At 39.9% G+C, this 27803-nt stretch overlaps 1 protein-coding gene across 1 annotated transcript; it reads right to left on the bottom strand.

Annotated features, from left to right (window-relative positions):
• On the bottom strand, window positions 1–27803 carry LOC133568183 (charged multivesicular body protein 1a). The gene is made up of 7 exons (XM_061919935.1): window positions 27643–27803; window positions 17275–17294; window positions 17124–17201; window positions 8416–8562; window positions 4841–4969; window positions 4583–4776; window positions 1–1864 (listed from the first exon to the last, which is right to left on the bottom strand). Exons 1-7 carry the CDS (start codon window positions 27647–27649, stop codon window positions 1843–1845), a joined length of 597 nt encoding a protein of 198 aa, XP_061775919.1. The 5' UTR covers window positions 27650–27803; the 3' UTR covers window positions 1–1842.

Below are 27803 nucleotides of genomic sequence, written 5' to 3'. Positions count from 1 at the left end.
GAGGTTTGAAGATCATGTTTTATTTCCAAAACATCATTGAAAGTGCAGCAAAGTCCTGATGTCAGCGTAAAAAGTCAGGGGGAAAAAAAACAACCTTCCTTTGCTTTGAATGAAGCACAAGAAAGTCAAGGCCTGGCTTCCCCAGAGAAGGAAAAGAAGCTTTTTAAATGTGACAGAAAAATAACGACTCAGTAGTTCAAACAACAAGAAAAATGTGCGTGTTGTAAACCCTTTTGATGTCTTTCAATATATGCTGCTCTTAAAGACAGCATTTAGGTTCTATACCAGACCTGGGCAAGTTAAGGCCTGGGGGCCACATTCAACCCATTAAGCTTTTCAATCTGGCCCACCAGACATCCCCTAATAATTTTTTCAGATCTTTAAAGATGCAAAGTGTAGCTGCCATTATGATGTTTTCTAATGGCTGTAAGTTTTGAACTATATAAAGTATTTCAATGTTTGGAAACTGGGCTTTTGCATGATATACTAGTTGCTATGGTAATGTAATTAGTTATTATGGTAATTTCATTAGTTACTATGGTAATTTCATTAGTTATTATGGTAATCTAAGTCACAGCAGCTCAGATGAGGCACCAAGCACTGTGGGAGTGGAGCGTTTCAACAGTGTCAGCCTGAAATGTTGTAAAAAAGGAGATTTTTACAACAAACTTCTAAAGCTTAGTGATATATCAGATATATCAGATTGTAGGTAGGTTTATTTTTTTACCCTTGGCGTTCATATTTCGCTGTGTATGTTGCATTTTTGTTCCATTTTGCTTGATTGTAAAATATGTCGATCGAGAGGGTGTGTGACGTTCATGTTGTCAATATTCAGTGTTTTATCGGTCGTAGCTAATATTGTAAATCCCACGTTCTTTATTTTCATGTACATTCCGGGTGTCTCATCCAGCAAAACATATGCAAAATTCCATTCCGTTTTTTCAGGCGGTCATAATGTTTTTAACATTCAACCAGACATTAGTGAGGTTTTGTATAAGTGTTCCTAAAAATCCGATATACTGGCCCCCAGACACATTTTTTTCCCCTCTAAATTTGGCCCCAGAGTCAAAATAATTGCCCAGGCCTGCTCTATACACATCTACAAAATAAAAGCTGAACCTGTGGGATGTCAGACAACAAGCTTTGAATAAGGAATTTGTCCGAAAGAAGCACATAGCATCATCGCGTGTGTTTTAGCATCATCACTTTTCCTTCAGGCACTGTCAGGAGAAGAGCGAGCGTCGCCCAATCATAGGCATTTCGAGTATGGATGAAGGCGTAAATTTGGTAAAAAAACTGAGTGTACTAAGCGAGGATTGTGCAGCGTCAATATTAATAACATGTCCTTCATCATCAAGTTTTACATGCAGGAACTCCAGTGGGTGGTGTCCAAATGCAACACCTGTGGACATGCGAACTATTTCCTGGCTAACACCTTTTTATTGACCTCTGCAACAAACGTGTTAGTTTGGGTTATCGCTGACCACGTAAGTGTATTATTGAGGGAAGGCTGGAGAGCATCTTTCCACCCGTTGAAAAACCTTTCCAGCCTTGACATGCTCAGTTCATTAAGTGCATTTACACGCTTTGGACACCTACGCTGTAAAGGAGTTGAAAAAACAGTTTGGATGTTGAGAGCACACAACTTATTGTATAAAATAGAAAGAAGGAACATTATGGAGGGTTAAATGACATACAGAAACAAAAGAGGAGGATACACCTGAGTTTTATAGGTAAACTCAGGTTACCGTGTGTGTGTGTGTGTGTGTGTGTGTGTGTAATGGTCGAGCACAAATACAGAAAGTTCTCCCACCACCAGAGGCTGGCTTTGTTTGTTGCCTCTCAGTTCCGCAGGGCTGCCAACCTGCAACACACGAATGAAAAGAAAAAGACATGGGGGAAAAATATTATAAATAAATATATAAAAAACAGCAAACGGCCTTCTAAATACGTTTTTTTTTTTTTTTTTTAACATAATTACAACCCTATAAAAAATGAAATTAGGCAACCTTTACCCTCCTCTCACCAAGCGTCCATGGGGCCCTAGGCAAAATTTGGTTTTGGGGCCCGTCATTTCTGCCAATAATCTTGATTGTTGATCATTCACACACCTACTATAAACTCATTGTTGATGAATGGCTTTTGCTTTGCATTGTAGTGTTTTAACTTGCCCATACAGATGTAGCGACCAACTGTAGTTACTGACAGTGGTTTTCTGAAGTGTTCCTGAGCCCATGTGGTGATATCCTTTACACACTGATATCGCATTTTGATGCAGTACCTTCTACATGCGTTTTTTTCTACATAATACCAACCCTATAAGAATGAAATTAGGTTACCTTTACCCTCCTCTCACCATACCTCCATGGGGCCCTAGGCAAAATTTGTTTTTGGGGCCCTCTATTTCTGCCAATAATCTTAACTGTTGATCACTCACGCACCTACTATAAACTCATTGTTGATGAATGGCTTTTGCTTTGCATTGTAGAGTTTTAACTTTCCCTTACAGATGTAGCGACCAACTGTAGTTACTGACATTGCTTTTCTGAAGTGTTCCTGAGCCCACGTGGTGATATCATTTACACACTGATATTGCGTTTTGATGCAGTACCTTCTAAATATGTTTTTTTCTTTTTTTCCATAATTACAACCCTATAAAAATGAAATTAGGTTACCTTTACCCTCCTCTCCCCAAGCCTCCAAGGGGCCCTAAGCAAAATTTGATTTTGGGGCCCTCTATTTCTGCCAATAATATTGATTGTTGATCATTCACACACCTACTATAAACTCATTGTTGATAAATGGCTTTCGCTTTGCATGGTAGAGTTTTAACTTGCATTTACAGATGTAGTGACCAGCTGTAGTTACTGACAGTGGTTTTCTGAAGTGTTCCTGAGCCCATGTGGTGATATCCTTTATACACTGATATTGCTTTTTGACGCAGTACCTCCTAAATATGTTTTTTTTTTTTTTTTTTTACATAATTAGAACCTTATAAAAATGAAATTAGGTTACCTTTACCCTCCTCTCACCAAGCCTCCAAGGGGCCCTAGGCAAAATTTGGTTTTGGGGCCCTCTATTTCTGCCAATAATATTGATTGTTGATCATTCACACACCTACTATAAACTCATTGTTGATGAATGGCTTTCGCTTTGCATGGTAGAGTATCAACTTGCCCTGACAGATGTAGCGACAAACTGTGGTTACTGACTGTGGTTTTCTGAAGTGTTCCTGAGCCCATGTGGTGATATCCTTTACACACTGATATCGCTTTTTAATGCAGTACCTTCTAAATACATTTTTTTTTTTTTTTTACATAATTAGAACCCTATAAAAATGAAATTAGGTTACCTTTACCCTCCTCTCACCAAGCTTCCATGGGGCCCTAGGCAAAATTTGGTTTTGGGGCCCTCTATTTCTGCCAATAATATTGATTGTTGATCATTCACACACCTACTATAAACTCATTGTTGATAAATGGCTTTCGCTTTGCATGGTAGAGTTTCAACTTGCCCTTACAGATGTAGCGACGAACTGTAGTTACTGACTGTGGTTTTCTGAGGTGTTCCTGAGCCCATGTGGTGATGTCCTTTACACACTGATGTCGCTTTTTGTTGTAGCACCGCCTGAGGGATCGAATGTCCATAATATCATGGCTTACGTGGAATGATTTTTCCAGATTCTCTGAACTTTTTGAAGGTATTACGGATTGTAGATGGCGAAATCCCTAAATTGCAAATTGCAATTTCTCAACCAGCTATTGCAAATTGCAATAGCTGGTTGAGAAATGTTGTTCTTAAACTGTTGGACAATTTGCTCACGCATTCGTTCACAAAGAGGTGACCCTCGCCTCATTCATGTTTGTGAATGACTGAGCATTCCATGGAAGCTGCTTTTATACAGATTCCATAATCCAACCAAAACTTTAAACAAAAAAAACAACACATAATTTATTCAGTACAGTTTTGCATACTTGCCAACCTTGAGACCTCCGTATATGGGGGATGGGGGTTGAGGTGGGCGGTATTGGGGGGGAGGGGTATATTGTAGCGTCCCGGAAGAGTTAGTACTGCAAATGATTCTGGGTATTTGTTATGTTGTGTTTATGTTGTTTTACGGTGCGGCTGTTCTCCCGAAATGTGTTTGTCATTCTTGTTTGGTGTGGATTCACAGTGTGGCACATATTTGTAACAGTGTTAAAGTTTTTTTACAGCCACCCTCAGTGTGACCTGTATGGCTGTTGACCAAGTATGCCTTGCATTCACTTGTGTTTGTGAAAAGCCGTAGATATTATGTGACTGGGCTGGCACGCAAAGGCACCTTTAAGGTTTATTGGCGCTCTGTACTTCTCCCTACGTCCGTGTACACAGCTGCGTTTTAAAAAGTCATATATTTTACTTTTTGAAACCCATATTACAATCGAAAGCATTTATCGGGCGATAATAGCGGACATCTGTAGTTTTTTCTGACTTTTGGAAACAGGAGTAAAGAAAGGAACAAAATAGAAGTATACTTAGTTCTGTCGTGCGTCATCTTTGATTCCAGGCCCGTTTGTAAAGTGAAAGTGGTGATTGTTATTACCGTCTAGAAAGCTGGTCTTCCTTCTCCTGGGCGCGGGAACTCTCTGCACCCACCGAGGTGGCTCCTGCGGGCAACTTGTCCAGCTGGTCCATCACCTCCAGACCGTTCTGCTCTGCTATTTGGTGGATCAAGTCATCCACCTGTTCCTGCGGCGTGGTTAGTGTCATTGCTGAGCTCATGGAGTCCTCCATCACCTGGGAGTGGGAAAGATGTCGTGTGATCAAAAGTTACAACATGCGTGCTTCCATGGGCACTTACCGAGGTGTGGACATCCAGGTTCTGGACTTGGCTTTCAAACTTATCCATGACAACAGAGACCTTTTGGAGGTCCATAGAGTGGAGAGCTTTGTCCAGGGCCTTGGTCACCTGGCTCATGTTTTTAGTCACCTGTATCACAAGAAATCAAACACCTTGTTATCCACAAAGTTTACATACCCTTGGAGAATTTAGGATTTCTTGGCCATTCTTCAGAGAATATGAATAATAACACAAAAACATTTCCTCCACTCATGCTTAATGGTTGTCTGAAACTATTTATTGGCAAACAACTGTGTTCACTCTTTTTAAATCAAAATGACAAAAGAAAGTACCCAAATGACCCTGAGCAAAAGTTAACATAACCCAGTGACTTTGATCTGATAACATGCACAACAGTTGACAAAAACAGGTTTGCATGGCTAATCAAGGTTCCAATCCTCACCTGAGACATGTTTGTTTGAAATTAATGTGTGTGTATAAAAAGTAAGTGAGTTTCTGGGCTTCTGACAGACCATTGCATCTTTCATCCAGTGCTGCACTGATGTTTCTGGATTCTGAGTCATGGGGAAGGCAAAATAATTGTCAAAGGATCTGCAAGAAAAGGTAATTGAACTGCATAAAACAGGAAAGGGGCATAAACAGATATCCAAAGAATAGAGAATGCCAATCAGCAGTGTTCAAACGCTGATTAAGAAATGGAAAATGAGGGATTCAGGTGGACTGGCAAACATTTCAGCCACACCAGCTAGGAAAATTTTTCGAGATGCAAAGAAAAATCCACAAATAACTTCAGCTGAAGTACAGGACTCTGAAAAATTGTGGTGTGGCTGTTTCAAAATGCACACTAAGGAGGCACTTGAAGAAAAATGGGCTGCATTGCCGGCAGTAAGTAGAACACATTTCCAGTGAGGGTTGGACTCCGCCAAGGCTGTCCTTTGTCACCGATTCTGTTCAGAACTTTTATGGACAGAATTTCTAGGCGCAGCCAAGGCGTTGAGGGGTTCTGGTTTGGTGACCGCAGGATTAGGTCTCTGCTTTTTGCAGATGATGTGGTCCTGATGGCTTCATCTGACCGGGATCTTCAGCTCTCACTGGATCGGTTTGCAGCCGAGTGTGAAGTGACCGGAATGAGAATCAGCACCTCCAAGTCCGAGTCCATGGTTCTCGCCCGGAAAAGGGTGGACTGCCACCTCCGGGTTGGGGAGGAGACCCTGCCCCAAGTGGAGGAGTTCAAGTACCTAGGAGTCTTGTTCACGAGTGAGGGAAGAGTGGATCTTCAGTAATGCGGACGTTGTACCGATCCGTTGTGGTGAAGAAGGAGCTGAGCCGGAAGGCAAAGCTCTCAATTTACCGGTCGATCTACGTTCCCATCCTCACCTATGGTCATGAGCTTTGGGTCATGACCGAAAGGATAAGATCACGGGTACAAGCGGCTGAAATGAGTTTCCTCCGCCGTGTGGCGGGGCTCTCCCTTAGAGATAGGGTGAGAAGCTCTGCCATCCGGGAGGAACTCAAAGTAAAGCCGCTGCTCCTTCACATCGAGAGGAGCCAGATGAGGTGGTTCGGGCATCTGGTCAGGATGCCACCCGAACGCCTCCCTAGGGAGGTGTTTAGGGCACGTCCAACCGGTAGGAGGCCACGGGGAAGACCCAGGACACGTTGGGAGGACTATGTCTCCCGGCTGGCCTGGGAACGCCTCGGGATCCCCCGGGAAGAGCTAGACAAAGTGGCTGGGGAGAGGGAAGTCTGGGTTTCTCTGCTTAGGCTGTTGCCCCCGCGACCCGACCTTGGATAAGCGGAGGAAGATGGATGGATCAAATGGAAACCCTTTAGAGCAAATCTTAAATGACAAATACTTGGGTTTTACGCTTGATCAGGAGCTTTCATTTAAAGCCCATATTAACAACTCGGTTTCTAAGCTTAGGGTAAAGCTTGGTTTCTTTTTTAGAAATAAAAACTGCTTTTTTCTTAAAGTCAGAAAGAAATTGGTGACAGCGACTATCTTGCCCGTAATTGATTATAGAGACGTGCTTTATTTTAGTGCTTCTTCTAAATGCCTTCAGTCCTTGGACACAGTTTTTCACTCAGCACTAAGGTTTGTTACTGGCTGTCGTAGTCTCACCCACCACTGTCAACTGTATATGAAGTCAGACTTATCTTCATTGAGTGCACGCCGATACACACATTGGCTGACTATCATTTACCAGGCTCTTTTAGGTTTAATGCCTCCATACTAACTTTGTTACAAAGAAAAAGCAGCTTTTACGCATTAAGTTCTAACAATTTGTATGTTTTAACTGTTCCCCATGCACGGACTGAGTTTGGCAGAGGAGCTTTTGGCATTGCTGCTCTTATGGCATGGAATACATTGCAGACGAAATTTAAACTCACAGAACTACTTCCATTTGGAGCCTTTCATTCTATCCTGAGTGACAGACAGCTAGAGACGTTTGCACATTGCCTGTGTTTTTAAAAGGTGTAAATCTTTATTGTTATACAGTTCTCTTTTATATATTTTAAAATGTATGTCTTAACATATTACTATTTGAAACTGCTCTGTGACATGTGCTGTTGACCTCTTGGCCAGATCACCCTTGTGAAAGAGATCTTGAGCTCAATGGGTTTCTTTTCTGGTTAAATAAAGGTTCTATAATCCTCGCGAAGAATAGGGGGGTGCAACCAAGCCTCTTTTTCTGTCGTTCTCGCCATTTACGGGTGTAAATTGGATGTCAAAGTGTACCAACATGTCGGATTATATCCTTGTCCTTTTACTTCCCAGGTGAAAGACATTATTTGTGATATCCAATAAATTTTCCCAAGCAAAGAAAGCGAGGGAACTTGTTACCACTCGAAGATGTTAACATAGGAACACACACTAGTGATCACAGCGCCTTTAGAAATAGTTCTCCTTTTTTTCTTTCTATCCCCTCCTGCCCGGCAGCACCAAATGATAATATAAATACATTTAATAAAGTCAAATTCAAAAAGGAGAACAAGTATCCTACACTTCTCTTTTGTAAAGGACATCTGAACAGCCGATATGGGCATCTATATTAATTATACGATTTGCCTGAGACGCTGGACAGGAAAAAAAAAAAGAAATATGCTTTAACAACAACAATATCCCTAATACTTAATATTCAAGTCATAATATGTAAATGGGATATTTTTAGCGCTTTTTGGAAGTTATTTTTTATTGGGTTTTATGAGCGGAATAGATAACTTCCCATTGACTTCGTTATAAGCTGACTTTTATTTACATTTATTTACGAGATAGGATGCATATTGGCGTATAGATATGAAGATGGATTTTTTTTAATGCATTCTATCTCGTAAATAAACATAAATAAAAGTCCGTGCATAGAAATACATCCATCATCATGTCTTTTTCATAAATGATTGTGAACGATAGGCTAAATTCCAAAAAAAGGGCAGTTCCCCTTTATCGGTTGGCATGCATGAAAGAACAAAATATATGACTCTTGGGTGAATACCTGCAAAATGTGCTTAAAAAACTGGCACGCTTACATTAGCGTGCTAAAATTTAGCATGTTAGCAATGCAATACTAACATACTGATTTCATGGTGACGGCCGTCTGCACTTTCGAAGCCACCGCATCGACGCGAGACGCCATACGCAGCCAGTTCAGACCTTCATTCTTTTTCCTGATTGCATTCTCTGCATACACTCGAGCAACTTCCACATTTTTCTGTTGGAGAGCCTGTGTTACAAAAAAAACACAAGAGTATTCATAAAAATACAATACATTCATTATTGATGATATATGATTAGATATTACACTCATTTACTTTGTCAGCTACAACAGTGGTTCTCAACCTTTTTTCAGTGATGTAACCCCTGTGAACACTTTTGTAATTCAAGTACCCCCTAATCAGAGCAAAGCCTTTTTGGTTGATAAAAAGAGATAAAGAAGTCAAATACATCACTATGTCATCAGTTTTTGATTTATTAAACTGTATAACAGTGCAAAATATTGCTAATTTGTAGTGGTCTTTCTTGAACTATTTGGAAAAAAGTGATATAAAAATAACTAAAAACTTTTTGAAAAATAAACAAGTGATTCAATTATAAATAAAGATTTCTACACATAGAAGTAATCCTCAACTTAAAGTGCCCTCTTTTGGGGATTGTAATAGAGATCCATCTGGATTGATGAACTTAATTCGAAACATTTCGTCGCAAAAAAATACATTTTTAACATCAATATTTATGGAACATATCCCCAAAAAATGTAGCTGTCAACACTGAATATTGTTGTATTTTTTTCACAGTTTATGAACTTACTTTGATATTTGGTTGAAGTATTATTCAATAAATAAATTTATAAAGGATTTTTGAATTGTTGCAATTTTTAAAAAAATATTTAAAAAAAATCTCACGTACCCTTTGGCATACCTTCAAGTACCCCCAGGAGTACGTGTACCCCCATTTGAGAACCACTGAGCTATAACACTAAGCTCCCTTGATGTACAAAAGGTACGAAGTTGACCTTTCATTTTATCATCTGTTGCTGTAAAACTTTCGTACAGCTTTAAGTTAGGGGTGTTCTGATCCAATATTGATATCGGATGGCAGTTTGATCGGATCATATTACATGTGCATTAGAGATGCGCGGATAGGCAATTATATCATCCACAACCGCATCACTAAAGTCGTCATCCACCCGAACCAACATTTTATCAGAACCGCAACCGCCCGCCCGTTGTTATATATCCGGAGTCGGCGACTTTTACCAGTAAAAGAGCTAGTTTGACCCATGTCACAAAGTAAAGAAGGTAATGGGAGCCGCCAACGTTCTCGCGAATATCTGATAGCGCTCATTCAGATGACGAGAATAAGGGCGTGCTATGAAGCCATTGCCTTTGACACCTTCAACAACATGTACGAACCGTTTGCAAGTCCAGTAACATGTTGTATGCAGCTTCCGCGGGTACACGTACAAGATTGAAGGGCATACTGGGTGATACAGAGTACACTAATGGTTGTGATATAAACAATTTTAACACTCTTACTAATATGCACCATGCTGTGACACCACACCAAACAAGAATGACAAACACATTTCGGGAGAACATCCTCACAGTAACACAACATAAACGCAACACAACAAATACCCAGAATCCTTTGCATCCATGACATTTCCTGAATATACTTTACACCCCCGCGCCCCCAACCCCGCCCACCTTACCGACTCACGGGGGGAGGAGGGGGCGGTGTTTGCTGCTAGTGGGGTGGTTTGTCATGGATGCAAAGGATTTTGGGTATTTGTTGTGTTGCGTTTATGTTGTGTTACTGTGAGGATGTTCTCCCGAAATGTGTTTGTCATTCTTGTTTGGTGTGGCTTCACAGCGTGGCACCTATTAGTAAGAGTGTTAAAATTGTTTATATCACAACCATTAGTGTACTCTGTATCACCCAGTATGCCTTGCAGTCGTGTGCGTGTGTCAGAGGAAGCCACACACAACATATTGCTGGACTTGCAATTAAAATTGTACATGTTGTAGAAGGCGTCAAAGGCAAAGGCTTCATAGCACGCCCTAATACTTATTAACTGGGTGACTGTCGGAAGACATACTTGAGAATGTTTACGTCAACTAATGTATTTTTCGCTAAGTGACACAGGTCCAAAATTGCTCTTTGAACGGTAAAAGTTACCGATCTCTGAACCATGTATATCATATATTTCCAAATGGTTCAACCGCCACCCGCCTGAATCTATTTAAAATCTATTTTTTTGTCATGTCACCCGCGGACTCCGCGGATGAGACCGCAAACCGCGCATCTCTAATGTGCATGCATGTAAAATGTCTCCAATACAAGCAGTCCTGCAGTGTCATGCAAAGCTTGACAGCCAGTTAACATCAAAATGTCCTCCAATAAACAGACAAGGTGGGGTTTGTTTTGTATTTAGGTCAAGTCATTTACAAAAAGTAAAGCAGCTAGCCGCTACACAACAGCTAACAAGCTAGACATACATAATAACTGTCTTTAATAGAACAATATTGCAGTCTAAAACAACACATTTGTTATTACAAACAAGTATCAAACAATGATAGTTGTATATTACTTACACATACAAAGTCTCCAGGCAGAAGCATGTTAGACAGGTGACATCATACGCAAATAAGGTGTTAGCGTTCACTGTTATGCTGATGACACCCAACTCTACATGCCCCTAAAGCTGACCAACACGCCGGATTGTAGTCAGCTGGAGGCCTTTCTTAATGAAATAAACAATGGATGTTCGCTAACTTTTTGCAACTCAGCGCCAAGAATATGCAAATGCTGATTATCGGTCCTGCTAGACACCGACCTCTATTTAATAATACAACTTTAACATTTGACAACCAAACAATTAAACAAGGTGACACGGTAACAAATCTGGGTATTATCTTCGACCCAACTCTCTCCTTTGAGTCACACATTAAAAGCGTTACTAAAACGGCCTTCTTTCATCTCCGTAATATCGCTAAAATTTGCCCCATTCTGTCCACTATTGACGCTGAGATCATTATCCATGCGTTTGTTACGTCTCGCCTCGATTACTGTAACGTATTATTTTCAGGTCTCCCCATGTCTAGCATTAAAAGATTACAGTTGGTACAAAATGCGGCTGCTAGACTTTTGACAAGAACAAGAAAGTTTGATCATATTAGGCCTATACTGGCTCACCTGCACTGGCTTCCTGTGCACTTAAAATGTGACTTTAAGGTTTTACTAATTACGTATAAAGTACTCCACGGATTAGCTCCATCCTATCTTGCCGATTGTATTGTACCATATGTCCCGGCAAGAAATCTGCGTTCAAAGGACTCCGGCTTATTAGTGATTCCCAGAGCCCAAAAAAGTCTGCGGGCTATAGAGCGTTTTCCGTTCGGGCTCCAGTACTCTCGAATGCCCTCCCGGTAACAGTTCGAGATGCTACCTCAGTAGAAGCATTTAAGTCCCATCTTAAAACTAATTTCTATACTCTAGCCTTTAAATAGACTCCCTTTTTAGACCAGTTGATCTGCCGTTTCTTTTCTTTTTTTTCCCTCTGTCCCACCCTCCCTTGTGGAGGGGGTCCGGTCCGGTGGCCATGGATGAAGTACTGGCTGTCCAGAGTTGGGACCCAGGATGGACCGCTCGTCCAGAGTCGGGACTCAGGATGGACCACTCACCTGTGTATCGGCTGGGGACATCTTTGCGCTGGGGATCCGCCTCCGCTTGGGATGGTTTCCTGTTGGCTCCACTATGGACAGGACTCTCGCTACTGTGTTGGATCCACTTTGGACTGAGCTTTCACAGTATCATGTTAGACCCGCTCGACATCCAGTGCTTTCGGTCCCCTAGAGGGGATGGGGAGGTGGGGGGTTGCCCACATATGCGGTCCTCTCCAAGGTTTCTCATAGTCATCATTGTCACCGACGTCCCACTGGGTGTGAGTTTTCCTTGGCCTTATGTTGTTGTGGTTTGTGCAGCCCTTTGAGACACGAGTGATTTAGTGCTATATACATAATCATTGATTGATTGATTGATTGTATTGTACCATATGTCCCGGCTAGAAATCTGCGTTCAAAGAACTCTGGCTTATTAGTGATTCCCAGAGCCCAGAAAAAGTCTGCAGGCTATAGAATGTTTTCTATAGGGGCTCCAGTACTCTGGAATGCCCTCCCGGTAACAGTTAGAGATGCAACCTGAGTAAAAGCATTTAAGTCCCATCTTAAAACTCATTTGTATACTCTAGCCTTTAAACAGACCCCCTTTTTAGACCAGTTGATCTGCCATTTCTTTTATTTCCTGTCCACCTCTCCCTTGTGGAAGGTGGGGGCACAGGTCCGGTGGCCATGGATGAAGTGCTGGCTGTCCGGGGTCGGGATCCGGGGGTGGACCGATGCTGGCTGTGCATCGGTTGGGGACATCTTTGCGCTGCTCACCCGTCTTTGCTCGGGATGGTCTCCTGCTGGCCCCACTATGGACTGGACTCTCACTATTATGTTTGATCCACTATGAACAGGACTTTCACAATATAATGCGAGACCCACTTGACGTCCATTGCATCCGGTCTCCCCTAGAGGATCTGCGGTCCTCTCCAAGGTTTCTCATAGTCATTCACATTGACATCCCACTGGGTTGTAAGTTTTTCCTGGCCCTTATGTGGGATCTGAACCGAGGATGCCGTTGTGGCTTGTGCAGCCCTTTGAGACACTTGTGATTTAGGGCTATGTCAATAATGATTGATTGATTGATTGATATAGTATCCAGGAACAAACATGTAAGGATCATTTTAACTACTGAGCTTGACTTCATGAATTATTGTGGTCATTACTTTCACCAAAAAACATTTACCATTCCATTTTAACTTAAAGACAGCATAAGTTCATTCTACAAACCCCGTTTCCATGAGTTGGGAAATTGTGTTAGATGTGAATATAAACGGAATACAATGATTTGCAAATCCTTTTTAACCCATATTCAATTGAATGCACTACAAAGACAAGATATTTGATGTTGAAACTTTTTTTTTTTTGCAAATAATAATCTACTTAGAATTTCATGGCTGCAACATGTGCCAGAGTAGTTGGGAAAGGGCATGTTCACCACTGTGTTACACCACCTTTTCTTTTAAAAACACTCAATAAACGTTTGGGAACTGAGGAAACTAATTGTTGAAGCTTCGAAAGTGGAATTCTTACCCGTTCTTGTTTTATGTAGAGCTTCAGTTGTTCAACAGTCCGGGGTCTCCGCTGTCGTATTTTACGCTTCATAATGCGCCACACATTTTCCATGGGAGACAGGTCTGGACTGCAGGCGAGCCATGAAAGTACCCGCACTCTTTGTTTACAAAGCCACGCTATTGTAACACGTGCTGAATGTGACTTGGCATTGTCTTGCTGAAATAAGCAGGGGCGTCCTTGAAAAAGACGGCGCTTAGATGGCAGCATATGTTGTTCCAAAACCTGTATGTACCTTTCAGAATTAATGGTGCCTTCATAGACGTGTACGTTACCCATGCCTTGGGCACTAATACATCCCCGTACCATCACAGATGCTGACTTTTGAACTTTGCGTCGATAACAGTCTAGATGGTTCGCTTCCCCTTTGGTCCGGATGACACAATGTCGAATGTTTCCAAAAACAATTTGAAATGTGGATTCGTCAGACCACAGAACACTTTTCCACTTTGCATCAGTCCATCTTGCATGGACTACGCTTTGCATAGTAGAGCTTTAACTTGCACTTACAGATGTAGCGACAAACTGTATTTAGTGACAGTGGTTCTCTGAAGGGTACCTGAGCCCATGTGGTGATATCCTTTAGAGATTGATGTCGGTTTTTGATACAGTGCCGTCTGAGGGATCGAAGGTCATGGTCATTCAATGTTGCTTTTCGGCCATGCCGCTTACGTGGTGTGATTTCTCCAGATTCTCTGAACCTTTTGATGATATTTTTGACCGTACATGTTAAAATCCCTACATTTCTTGCAATTGCACTTTGAGAAACGTTCTTAAACTGTTTGAGTATTTGCTCACGCAGTTGTGGACAAAGGGGTGTACTTAGCCCCATCCTTTCTTGTAAAAGACTGAGCAACCGCTATCTTTTTCATGAACGCCCCTGCTTATTTCAGCAAGACAATTCCAAGCCACATTCAGCACGTGTTACAACAGCGTGGCTTCGTAAAAAAAAAGAGTGCGGGTACTTTCCTGGCAGTCCAGACCTGTCTCCCATCAAAAATGTGTGGCACATTATGAAGCGTAAAATACGACAACGGAGACCCCGGACTATTGAACGACAAAAGCTCTACATAAAACAAGAATGGGAAAGAATTCCACTTTCAGAGCTTCAACAATTAGTTTCCTCAGTTCCCAAACGTCTATTGAGTGTTGTTAAAAGAAAAGGCGATGTAACACAGTTTAAGAATTACTGATGAAGACCACAAGGAAGTGTTTTAAATGTAGAAAAAAAATATAATAGACCCCTTTAGGAGCCAATATTGTCTGTGCTGTATAAAGCAGTTTGATCATCACCTATGACTTAGCTGCTTCTGACACACCAGACTCCGGTTGCCGAGGTAACCGTTTCACATGTTCCTCACTGGTCTCGTCTATTGCAGATATTTTGTACAATCAGTGACACTGCTCGTCATTTCTTGTGAATATGCAGATTTACAACTGTGGGAAGTTATTACAAACGAGTAGTTATGGTATTGAATTATTGATGCTATTTAGGAGGTTTTTGCAGCTAAATATGCTTCTTGAATTCTTCATTCATTCAACGCTAACATTGCTGTACGTGTGGATGTTCATGTTGCCATGGTACTAAAAGTGGAGTGAATGAGGATGTCAAAATACTAAAGGAGGAAGTTGGTTTTGTGATTGTCATCTTGTTTTTACTCAGTCTTATAATAGGACAACTCATAAAAAAAGTTAAAGTTCACATTTCAAGCTAATCCATGAATAGAAACAAATAGCCAAATAACTTTGACGCCCACCTTGACCAATAGCAGAGCTGGAGCGCCCTCTGTTGGTTCATATAAAAAGAGCTGAATGGTCATCTTATCTTTCTACAGTCAAGTACATGCTGTCAAACAGTTTTTAGCCGGAAAAATAGCTGTTACATTGGAAAAAATGAAATGTGTTGCACATAACTGTCTTATGTATTATTGTCCTCATCTGTGCTGTTTTTTTGAAACATTTGGAAACAAAAAATACAGAAAATACTTTTTACTGTAATTTTAATACATATTATAACAATGATAATACAGATGAAGTTTCCTTTTCTAAGATCTCAATAAAGATGTGGTTTAAATTCAAATACTAATCAATTCAAAACTAAGATTGTTTTAAAGGCCGACTGAAATTAGATTATATTATTTAAACGGGGATAGCAGGTTCATTCTACGTGTCATACTTGATCATTTTGCGATATTGCCATATTTTTGCTGAAAGGATTTAGTAGAGAACATCGACGATAAAGTTTGCAACTTTTGGTCGCTAATAAAAAAGCCTTGCCTTTACCGGAAGTAGCAGACGATGTGCGCGTGACGTTTCCGGTTGTAGAGCTCCTTACATTGTTTATATTGTAAGCCTCCAGCAGCAAGGGCCATTCGGACCGAGAAAGCGACAATTTCCCCATTAATTTGAGCGAGGATGAAAGATTCGTGGATGAGGAAATTTAGAGTGAAGGACTAGAAAAAAAAAGTTAAAAAAAAAAGGCGATTGCATTGGGAGCGATTCAGATGTTTTTAGACACATTTATTAGGATAATTCTGGGAAATCCCTTATCTTTCTATTGTGTTGCTAGTGTTTTAGTGAGTTAAATAGTATCTGATAGTCGGAGGGGTGTGTCCACGGGTGTGTTGACGCCAGTCTCTCACGAAGCTGCAGCAGGACAGAAGCTCCGCTGATCTCCGGTAAGAGGCGACTTATTATCAGAATTTTCTCTCCGAAAACTGCCGGTTGACATGTAGTCATGATCCATGTTAGCTTGACCGCTCTGATCCATAGTAAAGCTTCACCTCCGGGAATTTTAAACAAGGAAACACCGTTTGTATGTGTTGCTAAAGGCTAAAAGCTTCCCACTTCCATCTTTCTACTTTGGCTTCTCCATTATTAATTGAACAAATTGCAAAAGATTCAGCAACACAGATGTCCAAAATACTGTGTGATTGCGCGATGAAAAGAGACGACTTTTAGCCGTAAGTGGTGCTAGGCTAATATGTCCCCTCCAACCAATAACGTCACAAACACGCGTCATCATTCCGTGACGTTTTCAACAGGAAACTCCGCGGCAAATTTAAAATTGTAATTTAGTAAACTAAACTGGCCGTATTGGCATGTGTTGCAATGTTAATATTTCATCATTGATATATAAACTATCAGACTGCGTGGTCGGTAGTAGTGGGTTTCAGTAGGCCTTTAACGTTGTTTTATCTGAAGCGTATATTTTAGCACAATAAAGCAAGCTAGTGCTAGAGCTAATACTATTCTCTCTGGACCCTCGCTGACGTCACACATCGCTTGGCAACAGGTACCGCCTTTTAAAAAGGCACACATTAGCCATTAAACATCTCTTAACTGCCTATACTTTATATTTAAAAAATATATATTTCTACAGTAATTAATAAAATTTATTAATGAGAAATTCCGGTAGTAATTCAATTACTTGTTTTGAGAAAGAAACTAATAATTTTAAAAGTAATTTCCCAAACACTGACTGACAAATGGTGTTTCTATAGAAATGGAGACTGAAATCACTGACAAATGTGTGGATTTTGCTCACCTTCTTAACTTTGGCCTGCTCCTTCTCAGATTCTTTCTCTGCCTTTTTGGCCAGTCTCTCCAGTTGCTTGGAGGTAAACTGGCGGACAAAGGGAAAGAAATGAATACATTACATTGTCGCAAAGCACATTCAAACATACTTCGATACGTACCTTTAATTGGAAAAGTGTTTCTGTAGAAGAGCAAAAGGAGAGCATTGACAACATTAACAATGGCACAGCCGAATGCTTTATCCATCACACTAAATACAAAACATACGTCTAAGATTGAATCTTTTCCATTTCAAGGAGGGTTTGTAGAGAATTGAATGGAGGCGATGCAAAAAGGCTAAGAAGCAGAGGAGAAAAACATTCCAGATTGTTCTTCCTGTCCAAGTTACCTTCATGATGTCCTGACTTCACAACTCTGCTTCTAAGTAGAGTGAGTGTTATTGACAACAGACTAGGGCTGGGCGATATATTGATATACTCGATATATTGCCGGTTTGTCTCCGTGCAATATAGAAAATGACTATATCGTGATATTCGAGTATATGTTCTCACGCAGTTGCTTTTAGCTGCTGGCATTACTGTCCATATTACTGACAATTACACTAAAGGCTCTTCCCACTCTTTCTTGTCTCCCCTTCTCACAGACAGCAAGCGCACCTTCTTACATATGTAACATACGTATACGCCCAAGCGGAGCAGAGAGGTAGCACCATGGTTAACGTTAGCTGCGGTGCGAGTGGTAATACGAGAGGAAGAAGGTGCGAATCTGGTAACAAATGAAGGAAGAATTCATTTCCAAGAAAAACAGCAGGGGGTCCACCGTCTGCCGGTGGTTTGGCTTCAAGTGGGAATATGTCGAACAGACCAGTGGTTCTCAACCTTTTATCAGTGATGTACCCCGTGTGAACATTTTTTTTAATTCAAGTACCCCCTAATCAGAGCAACGCATTTTTGGTTGAAAAAAAGTGATAAAGAAGTAAAATACAGCACTATGTCATTAGTTTCTGATTTATTAAATTGTATAACAGTGCAAAATATTGCTCATTTGTAGTGGTCTTTCTTGAACTATTTGGAAAAAAAGATATAAAACTAACTAAAAACTTGTTAAAAAAATAAACAAGTGATTCAATTCTGAATAAAGATGTCCACACATTGAAGTAATAATTAACTTAAAGTGCCCTCTTTGGGGATTGTAATACGAGATCCATATGGATTCATGAACTTAATTCTAAACATTTCTTCACAAAAAAAAAGAAATCTTTAACATCAATATTTATGGAACATGTCCACAAAAAATCTAGCTGTCAACACTGAATATTGCATGGTTGCATTTCTTTTCACAGTTTATGAACTTACATTCATATTTTGTTGAAGTATTATTCAATGAATATATTTATAAGGATTTTTGAATTGTTGCTGATTTTAGAATATTTAAAAAAAATCTCACGTACCCCTTGGCATACCTTCAAGTACCCCCAGGGGTACGCGTACCCCCATTTGAGAACCACTGGAACAGGCAACCGGAATATTTCAAGTGTGTGGCAAATGCGTTTCTACAAAAAAGTAGCATTACTGCTAATATGTACCATCATTTGAAAAGTCACCTACTAGAGAATGAAGAGTGTTTACTCCGCATGTCAACAACTCCATTCGGTTTCACACCAACAAAATGCAGAGGCAAGCATTACCACATATCACCGTATGAAAAAAATACTCAACAACATAAGGAGATAACGTCCACAGTAACCTACCACATAGCGATTTGATTTCCTATTTTACAGCTAATTTTTATTTGACGGTTATTGGAATATCTTGTGTGACATCATGCACAAAAGTGCACTTTATTTGTTTTAAACTATTATTGTGGCGTTCTGTACAAAAAGTGCACTTTAATTTAGTGCTGTTTTTATATGTCATCTTATTGACATCATGCACAAAAGTGCACTAGTAGCTTGTTTTAAAATGTCTCTGACAATCTTGCACTTTCTGTTTTGAAATGACATTTTTTGTGCCACTGCTTAATAACTGTTTAATAAATACAGTTTTGGTCAATTGACTTAGTTGTGATTTCCCTCTGTGCTTGAAAGTTTAAAATGAGCATATATTAATGCAGTATGAAAAAGAATGTTTTAATGTAGACACATAGAATCCTCGTACTGGTGTGATCATACGCATCAAGTGTTAATTTAAGGTTCAGGCAAAATATTGAGCTATATATCGTGATATGGCCTAAAAATATTGAGATATTTAAAAAATGCCATATCGCCCAGCCCTACAACAGACATTGCAAGACTATGACATGTGCAAAGGACAACTTAAAACGTTTACTTGTACGCTCTATGTTGTCCATTACATCCCTTCTTATGCTAAACAAATGCAAGTTACTACCAGACTGGAAATATACAGTAGGTATTTGTTATTTTAGTTGTAGCACAACTTTCCGTAAAAATGTGTACTTTGTGCATATTAGAGTGCAGTACTTTGTACACAATGTGCTAGGCTGTGTTTAGAATTTTAATTACCATATTTTTCGGACTATAAGTCGCAGTTTTTTTCATAGTTTGGCCGGGGGTGCGACTTATACTCAGGAGCGACTTATGTGTGAAATTATTAACATGTTACTGTAAAATATCAAATAATAATATTTAGCTCATTCACGTAAGCGACTAGACGTATAAGATTTCATCGGATTTAGCGATTAGGAGTGACAGATTGTTTGGTAAACGTATAGCATGTTCTATATGTTATAGTTATTTGAATGACTCTTACCATAATATGTTACGTTAACATACCAGGCACCTTCTCCGTTGGATATTTATGCGTCATATGACGTACACTTATTCAGCCGGTTGTTCACTATTCTTTATTTATTTTAAATTGCCTTTCAAATGTCTATTCTTGGTGTTGGGTTTTATCAAACAAATTTCCCCCAAAAATGCGACTTATACTCCGGTGCGACATATATGTTTTTTTCCTTCTTTATTATGCATTTTCGGCAGGTGCGACTTATACTCCGGAGCCACTTATACCCTGAAAAATACGGTAGTATGATAATTATTGGAACCCTCGTGGTCTTGTTGTACTTTAAAGGCACTTGGCAACAGTCTTTTAAATCGAAGGTCCCGGAAGAACAGTATAAGAGGATTTTTTTTTCATAGACATTAATAGAAACACTCAAAATAATCGATCATGTAAAACACATGGCATGCAACACATTAATGCATGTAAGAAAGTTGTGTTTTCAATGAGGCCAACTCGTCTTGGCTTGTAAGATCTCGCGAGGAGACATAGGGTTAAGAAGGGAATGATGGCCGTCATACTAACAACATTGCAGCGTGAGTCTTTATTGCAGCTTGTGACACATCTCTTAAAGAACATTTTTAGACATTAATTCGCATCGTAACTGCGAATCTAGATCAAGCTATTTTTCCCATCGATTTTTTGTGCATCCCTAAAACCTACCCAACAAATTCCAAACTGTTCATGTCTTTGTAAGGGTGTAAGTTACATGATATGGTTCCATAGCTGACGCCACTATTGAAGTTTGCTGGCTGATGCTATCTTGATGGATTATTTTTTGTCTATTAATTTATATTTAAAAAATTTTGAAAAACAGTACAAATACCTTCAGTAGTTTTGTTTAAAACATAACAAAACAATGAGGAGTCTAATGATAACTATAATTTGCAACTGCTGTATGAATCGCATTTAAATGCCTTATGTGCGCCAAGCCGCCAATACACATGAGTGGAACTAAAATGCTTGAATTATCTGGGTGAGTGGAGTGTGTGGATGTTGGAATGGTTCAAATTGGTTGAGAAATGTGGCATGTGGAGAGGTTTGTATACTGCCCATTCATTTTCAATGGAGGGAAATTATTGTAAAATCCCAGGTAATGACGGAATTTTCAGAACCGGGAAACATGCTGGCTTGAATGTCCAGGATGAGTGGAGTGTGTGGAACGGTTCAAATCAGATGAGAAAGGTGGGATATGCAGTAGATTGTATGATGCCTATTCATTGTCAAATGGGAGAAAATTCTAGGGAATTCTGTGAAAACCAGGAATTTTGTTTTAAGTTCGATATGTAAAACCACAAACGGTCTAGCTCAGACCTGGGCAAATTAAGGCCCGTAGGCCACATGCGGCCCGTAACGCTTTTCAATCTGGCCCACCGGAGATTCCCAAATATTTTTTTTAGATCTTTAACATGGAAACTCTAGCTGCCATTATGATGTGCATTGATGTTTTCAAATGACTATAAGTCTTGAACTATACAAAGTATTTCATTGGTTGGAATCTGCACTTTTGCACGATATACCAGTTACTATGGTAATCGAATGAGTTACTATAGTCATCTAAGTCACAGCAGCTCAGATGAGGCACCAAGCAGTGTGGGTGGGGAGCGTTTCCACAGTGTCAGCCTGAAATGCGGGTGTCACTACAAAAAGTCAGCGTACATAAACAAGAATAAAAAAATAAATAAATAGAGGTATATTATTTGAACTAAGTAGAATTATGTGAAAATAGAACAAGAACATTTGGCTTGTCAAAACTTTCTAAAACAAGTAAAATTAGCTAACCTCAATGAACCCAAAAATACCTTAAAATAAGTATATTCACACTAATAACAACTGTGCTACTATAGGAGTCCATATTTTCTATTGTTTCATTGAAAATAAAACAGCAAAGTCCATTTGGCTGTCATCTGTTTTAATTATGAGACACAAATGTGTGAAAGTCATGATTTTTTTTCATGCTTGAAATAAGAAATTATTACTTAAAGAAATTATTTTTATGCCTGTTAGTGTTGATGACACAGCTTTGTAACAGTTAATATTCTAGTTTCAAGCATGTTTTACTCGATATATAGGTCAGCAAATCTCAGCAACAAGCTGTAATCTCTTATTGAGATCATTTAAAACCAAAACACTTAAAACAAGTAAAACACTAACATAAAATCAGCTTAGTGACAAGAATTATCTTATTAAACAGAGAATAAGCAAATATCACCCTTATTTGAGATATTTAATCTTACTTAGATTTCAGTTTTTGCAGTACGGAGACAGATGAGGAAGGAGATTTTTAAAACAAAGTTCTAAAGCTTGGTGATGATTTAAGATTGTAGGTGGGGTTTTTTGTTTTACCTGTGCGTTCATATTTTGTGGTGTTTGCTGCATTTTTTCGTTACGTTTCGCTTGATTGTAAAATATGTAGATTGAGAGGGTAGGTGAGGTTCATATGTTGTCAATATTCAGTGTTTTATCGTTCTTAATATTGTAAATCCCACATTCTTTATTTGGCTGTACATTCTGAGTGTCTCATTCAGTAAACAAATGAAAAATTAAATTCCGTTTTTTAAGGCGGTCTGTCATAACGTTTTTAGCACTGAATCAGACATTAGAGTGTGGTTTTTAATTAGTGTTCCTAAAAATAGATACACCGGCCCCCAGACACACTGTTGTCTCTAAATTTGCCCCCCCGAGTCAAAATAATTGCCCAAGCCTGGTCTAGCTCCATCCTATCTTGCTGATTGTAATGTACCATATGTCCCGGCAAGAAATTGGCGTTCAAAGAACTCCGGCTCATTAGTTATTCCCAGAACCTAAAAAAAACTCTGCGGGCTTGAGAGCGTTTTCTATTGGGGATCCAGTACTCTCGAATGCCCTCTCAGTAACAGTTAGAGATGCTACCTCAGTAGAAGCATTTAAGTCCCATCTTAAAACTCATTTGTATACACTAGCCTTTAAATATACCCCCCTTTTAGACCAGTTGATCTGCCGTCTCTTTTTTGCTCTGCCCCCCTTACCTGCTTGGAGAGGTTATTAGGGGACCACAGATGACCCACTCGCTGTTCAAAGTCGGTCAGTTGGGGACGTCTCCAGGCTGCTTACTTGTTTCCATTCAAAATGATCCCCTGCTGGCCCCACTATGTACTGGACTCTCACACTATTAACTAGATCCACTCGACGTCCATTGCACCGGTCGCCCGGGGGTTGGGGAGAGTTCCCCACATCTGCGATCCCCTCCAAGGTTTCCCATTTCACCCCATTGTGTTAAGTTTTTTTCTTGCCCCGATGTGGGATCTGAGCAGAGGATGTCGTGTTGGCTTGTGCAGCTCTTTGAGACACTTGTGATTAAGGCCTAAATAAGTAAACTTTGATTGATTGATTGATATGGGTGTGGATGTTGTAACAGTTCGAATCGGCTGAGAAATGTTGGAACTGTGCAATTTTGAAGAACGGCCTATTCATTTTCAATGGAAAAAATGTCCCCGGAAAAAGGAATTCTGGGTAACCTGAGATATTTCACTTTTTATTTTTGGGGGGAGCTTACTCCGAGGGACTTGAACAGTGGATGAGTTCAAGTACCTCGGTGCGGCATCTTCAGTAATGCGGATGCTGTATCGATCCGTTGTGGTGAAGAAGGAGCTGAGCCGGAAGGAAAAGCTCTCAATTTACCGGTCGATCTAGGTTCCCATCCTCACCTATGGCCATAAGCTTTGGGTTATGACCGAAAGGACAAGCTCACGGGTACAAGCGGCCGAAATGAGTTTCCTCCGCCGGGTGGAGGGGCTCTCCCTAGAGATAGGGTGAGAAGCTCTGCCATCCGGGAGAGGAGCCATTTGGGGCATCTGGTCAGGATGCCACCCGAACACCTCATAGGGAGGTGTTTAGGGTACGTCCGACCGGTACGAGGCCACGGGGAAGACCCAGGACACGTTGGGAAGACTAGGTCTCCCGGCTGGCCTGGGAACGCCTCGGGATTCCCCGGGAAGAGCTGTACGAAGTGGCTGGGGGGAGGAAAGTCTGGGCTTCCCTGCTTAGGCTACTGCCCCTGCGACCCGACCTCGGATAAGCGGAAGAAGATGGATGGATGGATGGATTTTTGGGGGGAGCTCACAAGTCCCAGTTGAGTCAAACGTTTCGATACGTGAACACTTCTGATCACTTGAAAACTGTGGGCTGTGGCCTCCGGCAAACTTTGGCAGCGGATTAATAAATAGATTACTTTTGGGTGGAGAATTGTAGAATGTGTGAATGTTGGACATGATACAACGATATTCATAAAAAATCTGTGACTTCTTTATAACCCATGCACTTGGCCCTCAACAAGGTGTGTGCTTGTGTAAGAAAACCAGAGAAGACTGATCTTAAATCTTGAGTTACATTTTTTAAACTCCTTTCCGCTATAATCAGCCAATTTTAACATTTGGTGAGACACTCCTTGAACTGTGGGGGATCACTCAATCTGGCCTCCATTAAAGATTCCATCTATGTTTAAATTGGAAGCCATGTTGTACAAACCCTGTTTCCATATGAGTTGGGGAATTGTGTTAGATGTAAATATAAACGGATTGCAATGATTTGCAAATAATTTTCAACCCATATTCAACTGAATATGCTACAAAGACAAAATATTTGATGTTCAAACTGATAAACATTTTTTTTTGCAAAAAATAATCATTAACTTTAGAATTTGATGCCAGCAACACGTGACAAAGAAGTTGGGAAAGGTGGCAATAAATACTGATGTAGTTGAGGAATGCTCATCAAACACTTATTTGGAACATCCCACAGGTGTACAAAGCGAAAGGCATTTATCAACAGCATCCAGAAACACCGCCGGCTTCTCTGGGCCCGAGATCATCTAAGATGGACTGATGCAAAGTGGAAAATTGTTCTGTGGTCTGACGAGTCCACATTTCAAATTGTTTTTGGAAATATTTGACATCGTGTCATCCGGACCAAAAGGGAAGCAAACCATCCAGACTGCTATCAACGCCAAGTTCAAAAGCCAGCATCTGTGATGGTATTGGGGTCCATTAGTGCCCAAGGCATGGGTAACTTACATATCTGTGAAGACACCATTAATGCTAAAAGGTTTTGGAACAACATATGCTGCCATCTAAGCGCCATCTTTTTCATGGACGCCCCTGCTTATTTCAGCAAGACAATGCCAAACCACATTCAGCACTTGTTACAACAGCGTGGCTTCGTATAAAAAGAGTGTGGGTACTTTCCTGGCCCGCCTGCAGTCCAAACCTGTCTACCATCGAAAATGTGTGGCACATTTTGAAGCGTAAAATACGACAGCGGAGACCCTGGACTGTTGAACGACTGAAGCTCTACATAAAACAAGAATGGGAAAGAATTCCACTTTCAAAGCTTCAACAATTAGTTTCCTCAGTTCCCAAACGTTGAGTGTTGTTAAAAGAAAAGGTGATGTAACAGTGCCCTTTCCCAACTACTTTGGCACGCGTTGCAGCCATGAAATTCTAAGTTAATTATTATTTGCAAAAAAAAAAAAAAAAGTTTATGAGTTTCAACATCAAATATCTTGTCTTTGTAGTGCATTCAATTGAATATGGGTTGAAAAGGATTTGCAAATCATTGTATTCCATTTATATTTACATCTAACACAATTTCCCAACTCATATGGAAACGGGATTTGTATGTTTAACTTGGAATCCATGTTGTACATTGGTATTTTGTGATACATAATGAAGTACAATTCGTAATCCATCCATCCATCTTCTTCCGCTTATCCGAGGTCGGGTCGCGGGGGCAGCAGCCTAAGCAGGGAAGTCTGCTTCCCTCTCCCCAGCCACTTTGTCTAGCTCTTCCCGGGGGATCCCGAGGCGTTCCCAGGCCAGCCGGGAGACATAGTCTTCCCAACGTGTCCTGGGTCTTCCCGTGGGTTTTTACTTTTCATAGAGGTTTTCGAGCTGCTCTTTGTCTGGTCCCTCACCTAGGACCAGTTTGCCTTGGGAGACCCTACCAGGGGGCTTAAAGCCCCCGGACAACATAGCTCCTAGGATCATTGGGACACGCAAACTCCTCTACCACGGTAAGGTGGCAGCTCAGAGAGGAGACAATTCATAATATCAGGTAAAATCCCAAGAGGCATCTCTTTGCATTCTTTTGCACTTACCCAACCCAGGCACTGGATTAGATTAGATCAAGGGTAACCAACACGGTGCCCGTGGGCACCAGGTCGCCCGTAAGGACCAGATGAGTCGCCCGCTGGCCTGTTCTAAAAATAGCTCAAATAGCAGCACTTACCAGTGAGCTGCCTCTATTTTTTTAAATTTTATTTATTTACTAGCAAGCTGGTCTCACTTTGCTCAACATTTTTAATTCTAAGACAGACAAAACTCAAATACAATTTGAAAATCCAAGAAAATATATGAAAGACTTGGTCTTCACTTGTTTAAATAAATTCATTTATTTTTTTACTTTGCTTCTTGTAACTTTCAGAAAGACACTTTTAGAGGGATAAATACAACCTTAAAAATGATTTTAGGATTTTTAAACACATATACCTTTTTACCTTTTAAATTCCTTCCTCTTCTTTCCTGCCAATTTAAATCAATGTTCAAGTATTTTTTTTTAATTGTAAAGATTAATAAATACATTTTAATTTAATTCCTCATTTTAGCTTCTGTTTTTTCGACGAAGAATGTTTGTGAAATATTTCTTCAAACTTATTATGATTAAAATTCAAAAAAATTATTCTGGCAAATCTAGAACATCTGTAGAATCAAATTTAAATCTTATTTCAAAGTCTTTTGAATTTCTTTTAAAAAAATTTGGGGGGGGGGGGGGAAATGTAGAAGAAATAATGATTTGTCTTTGTTAGACATATAGCTTGGTCCATTTGTAAAATATTCTAACAAAGTGCAGATTGGATTTTAACCTATTTAAAACATGTCATCAAAATTCTAAAATTAATCTTAAACAGGAAAATTTACTCATGATGTTCCATAAAATGTTTTTTTTTTTTTTTTCAAAAATATTCGAATTAGCTAGTTTTTCTCTTCATTTTTTTTCGGGTGAATTTTGAATTTTAAAGAGTCGAATTTGAAGATAAGCTATGTTTCAAAATTTAATTCTAATTTTTTTCCTGTTTTCTCCTCTTTTAAACCGTTCAATTAAGTGTTTTTTGTCCATCATTTATTCTCTACAAAAAACCTTCCGTAAAAGAAAAAAAAATGTACGACGGAACGACAGACAGAAATACCAATTTTTAATGCATATTTATAGATTTATTTATTAAAGGTAAATTGAGCAAATTGGCTATTTCTGGCAATTTATTTAAGTGTGTATCAAACTGGTAGCCCTTCGCATTAATCAGTACCCAAGAAGTAGCTCTTGGTTTCAAAAAGGTTGGTGACCCCTGGATTAAATAGAGCCAGTGAAACAAAGAAAACATGTATAAGTTTTGACAGAAACATTTGAGTGGTTCTCTGATTGCACCCATTTTATGAAGGCTTGACACTCACTGGGCAGAATATACAATGACAGACGAGTGACTGTGTAAGAATGAACTATTAGTTGAAGTGTAAATAGTAGTATTGGTAATGTATTACTAGTAAAATCGTCTCTCAATGTGACACATGACGTCATTGAAGTACTCTAATGTAGCAGCAACATCAACATTCGCCCAAGCTAACGAGCTAAAATTGGCTATCTGTCACAAAAACAACCGTTTTGACGAGGACAAAACGAGTTATTTTGACGCTAACTTACCATCCATGTCGAGACGTGTTGGTTTCTCGGTAATAAAATTACAAATATTATTTAGCTGAGGTCTCGCCTTAATTTGTTTTGGTTAGATTACTGTCGTTGGCACTTCCTGGTTCAGTGGTGACGTCATCAGTTGACTTCTTCGTGGGCTCGTCATAGCGTCG

Source organism: Nerophis ophidion, linkage group LG14 (assembly GCF_033978795.1).
Source record: "Nerophis ophidion isolate RoL-2023_Sa linkage group LG14, RoL_Noph_v1.0, whole genome shotgun sequence".
Classification (NCBI taxonomy): domain Eukaryota; kingdom Metazoa; phylum Chordata; class Actinopteri; order Syngnathiformes; family Syngnathidae; genus Nerophis; species Nerophis ophidion.
This window is presented reverse-complemented; position numbering and strand designations above follow the sequence as displayed.

Coding starts and splice junctions, on each gene's coding strand:
- LOC133568183 (XM_061919935.1), bottom strand. Junction 8,563..17,123: donor AGCAGGCCAAAGTTAAGAAG/GTGAGCAAAATC, acceptor TTTGTAACACAG/GCTCTCCAACAGAAAAATGT. Junction 1,865..4,582: donor GAAGACCAGCTTTCTAGACG/GTAATAACAATC, acceptor CGTGTGTTGCAG/GTTGGCAGCCCTGCGGAACT.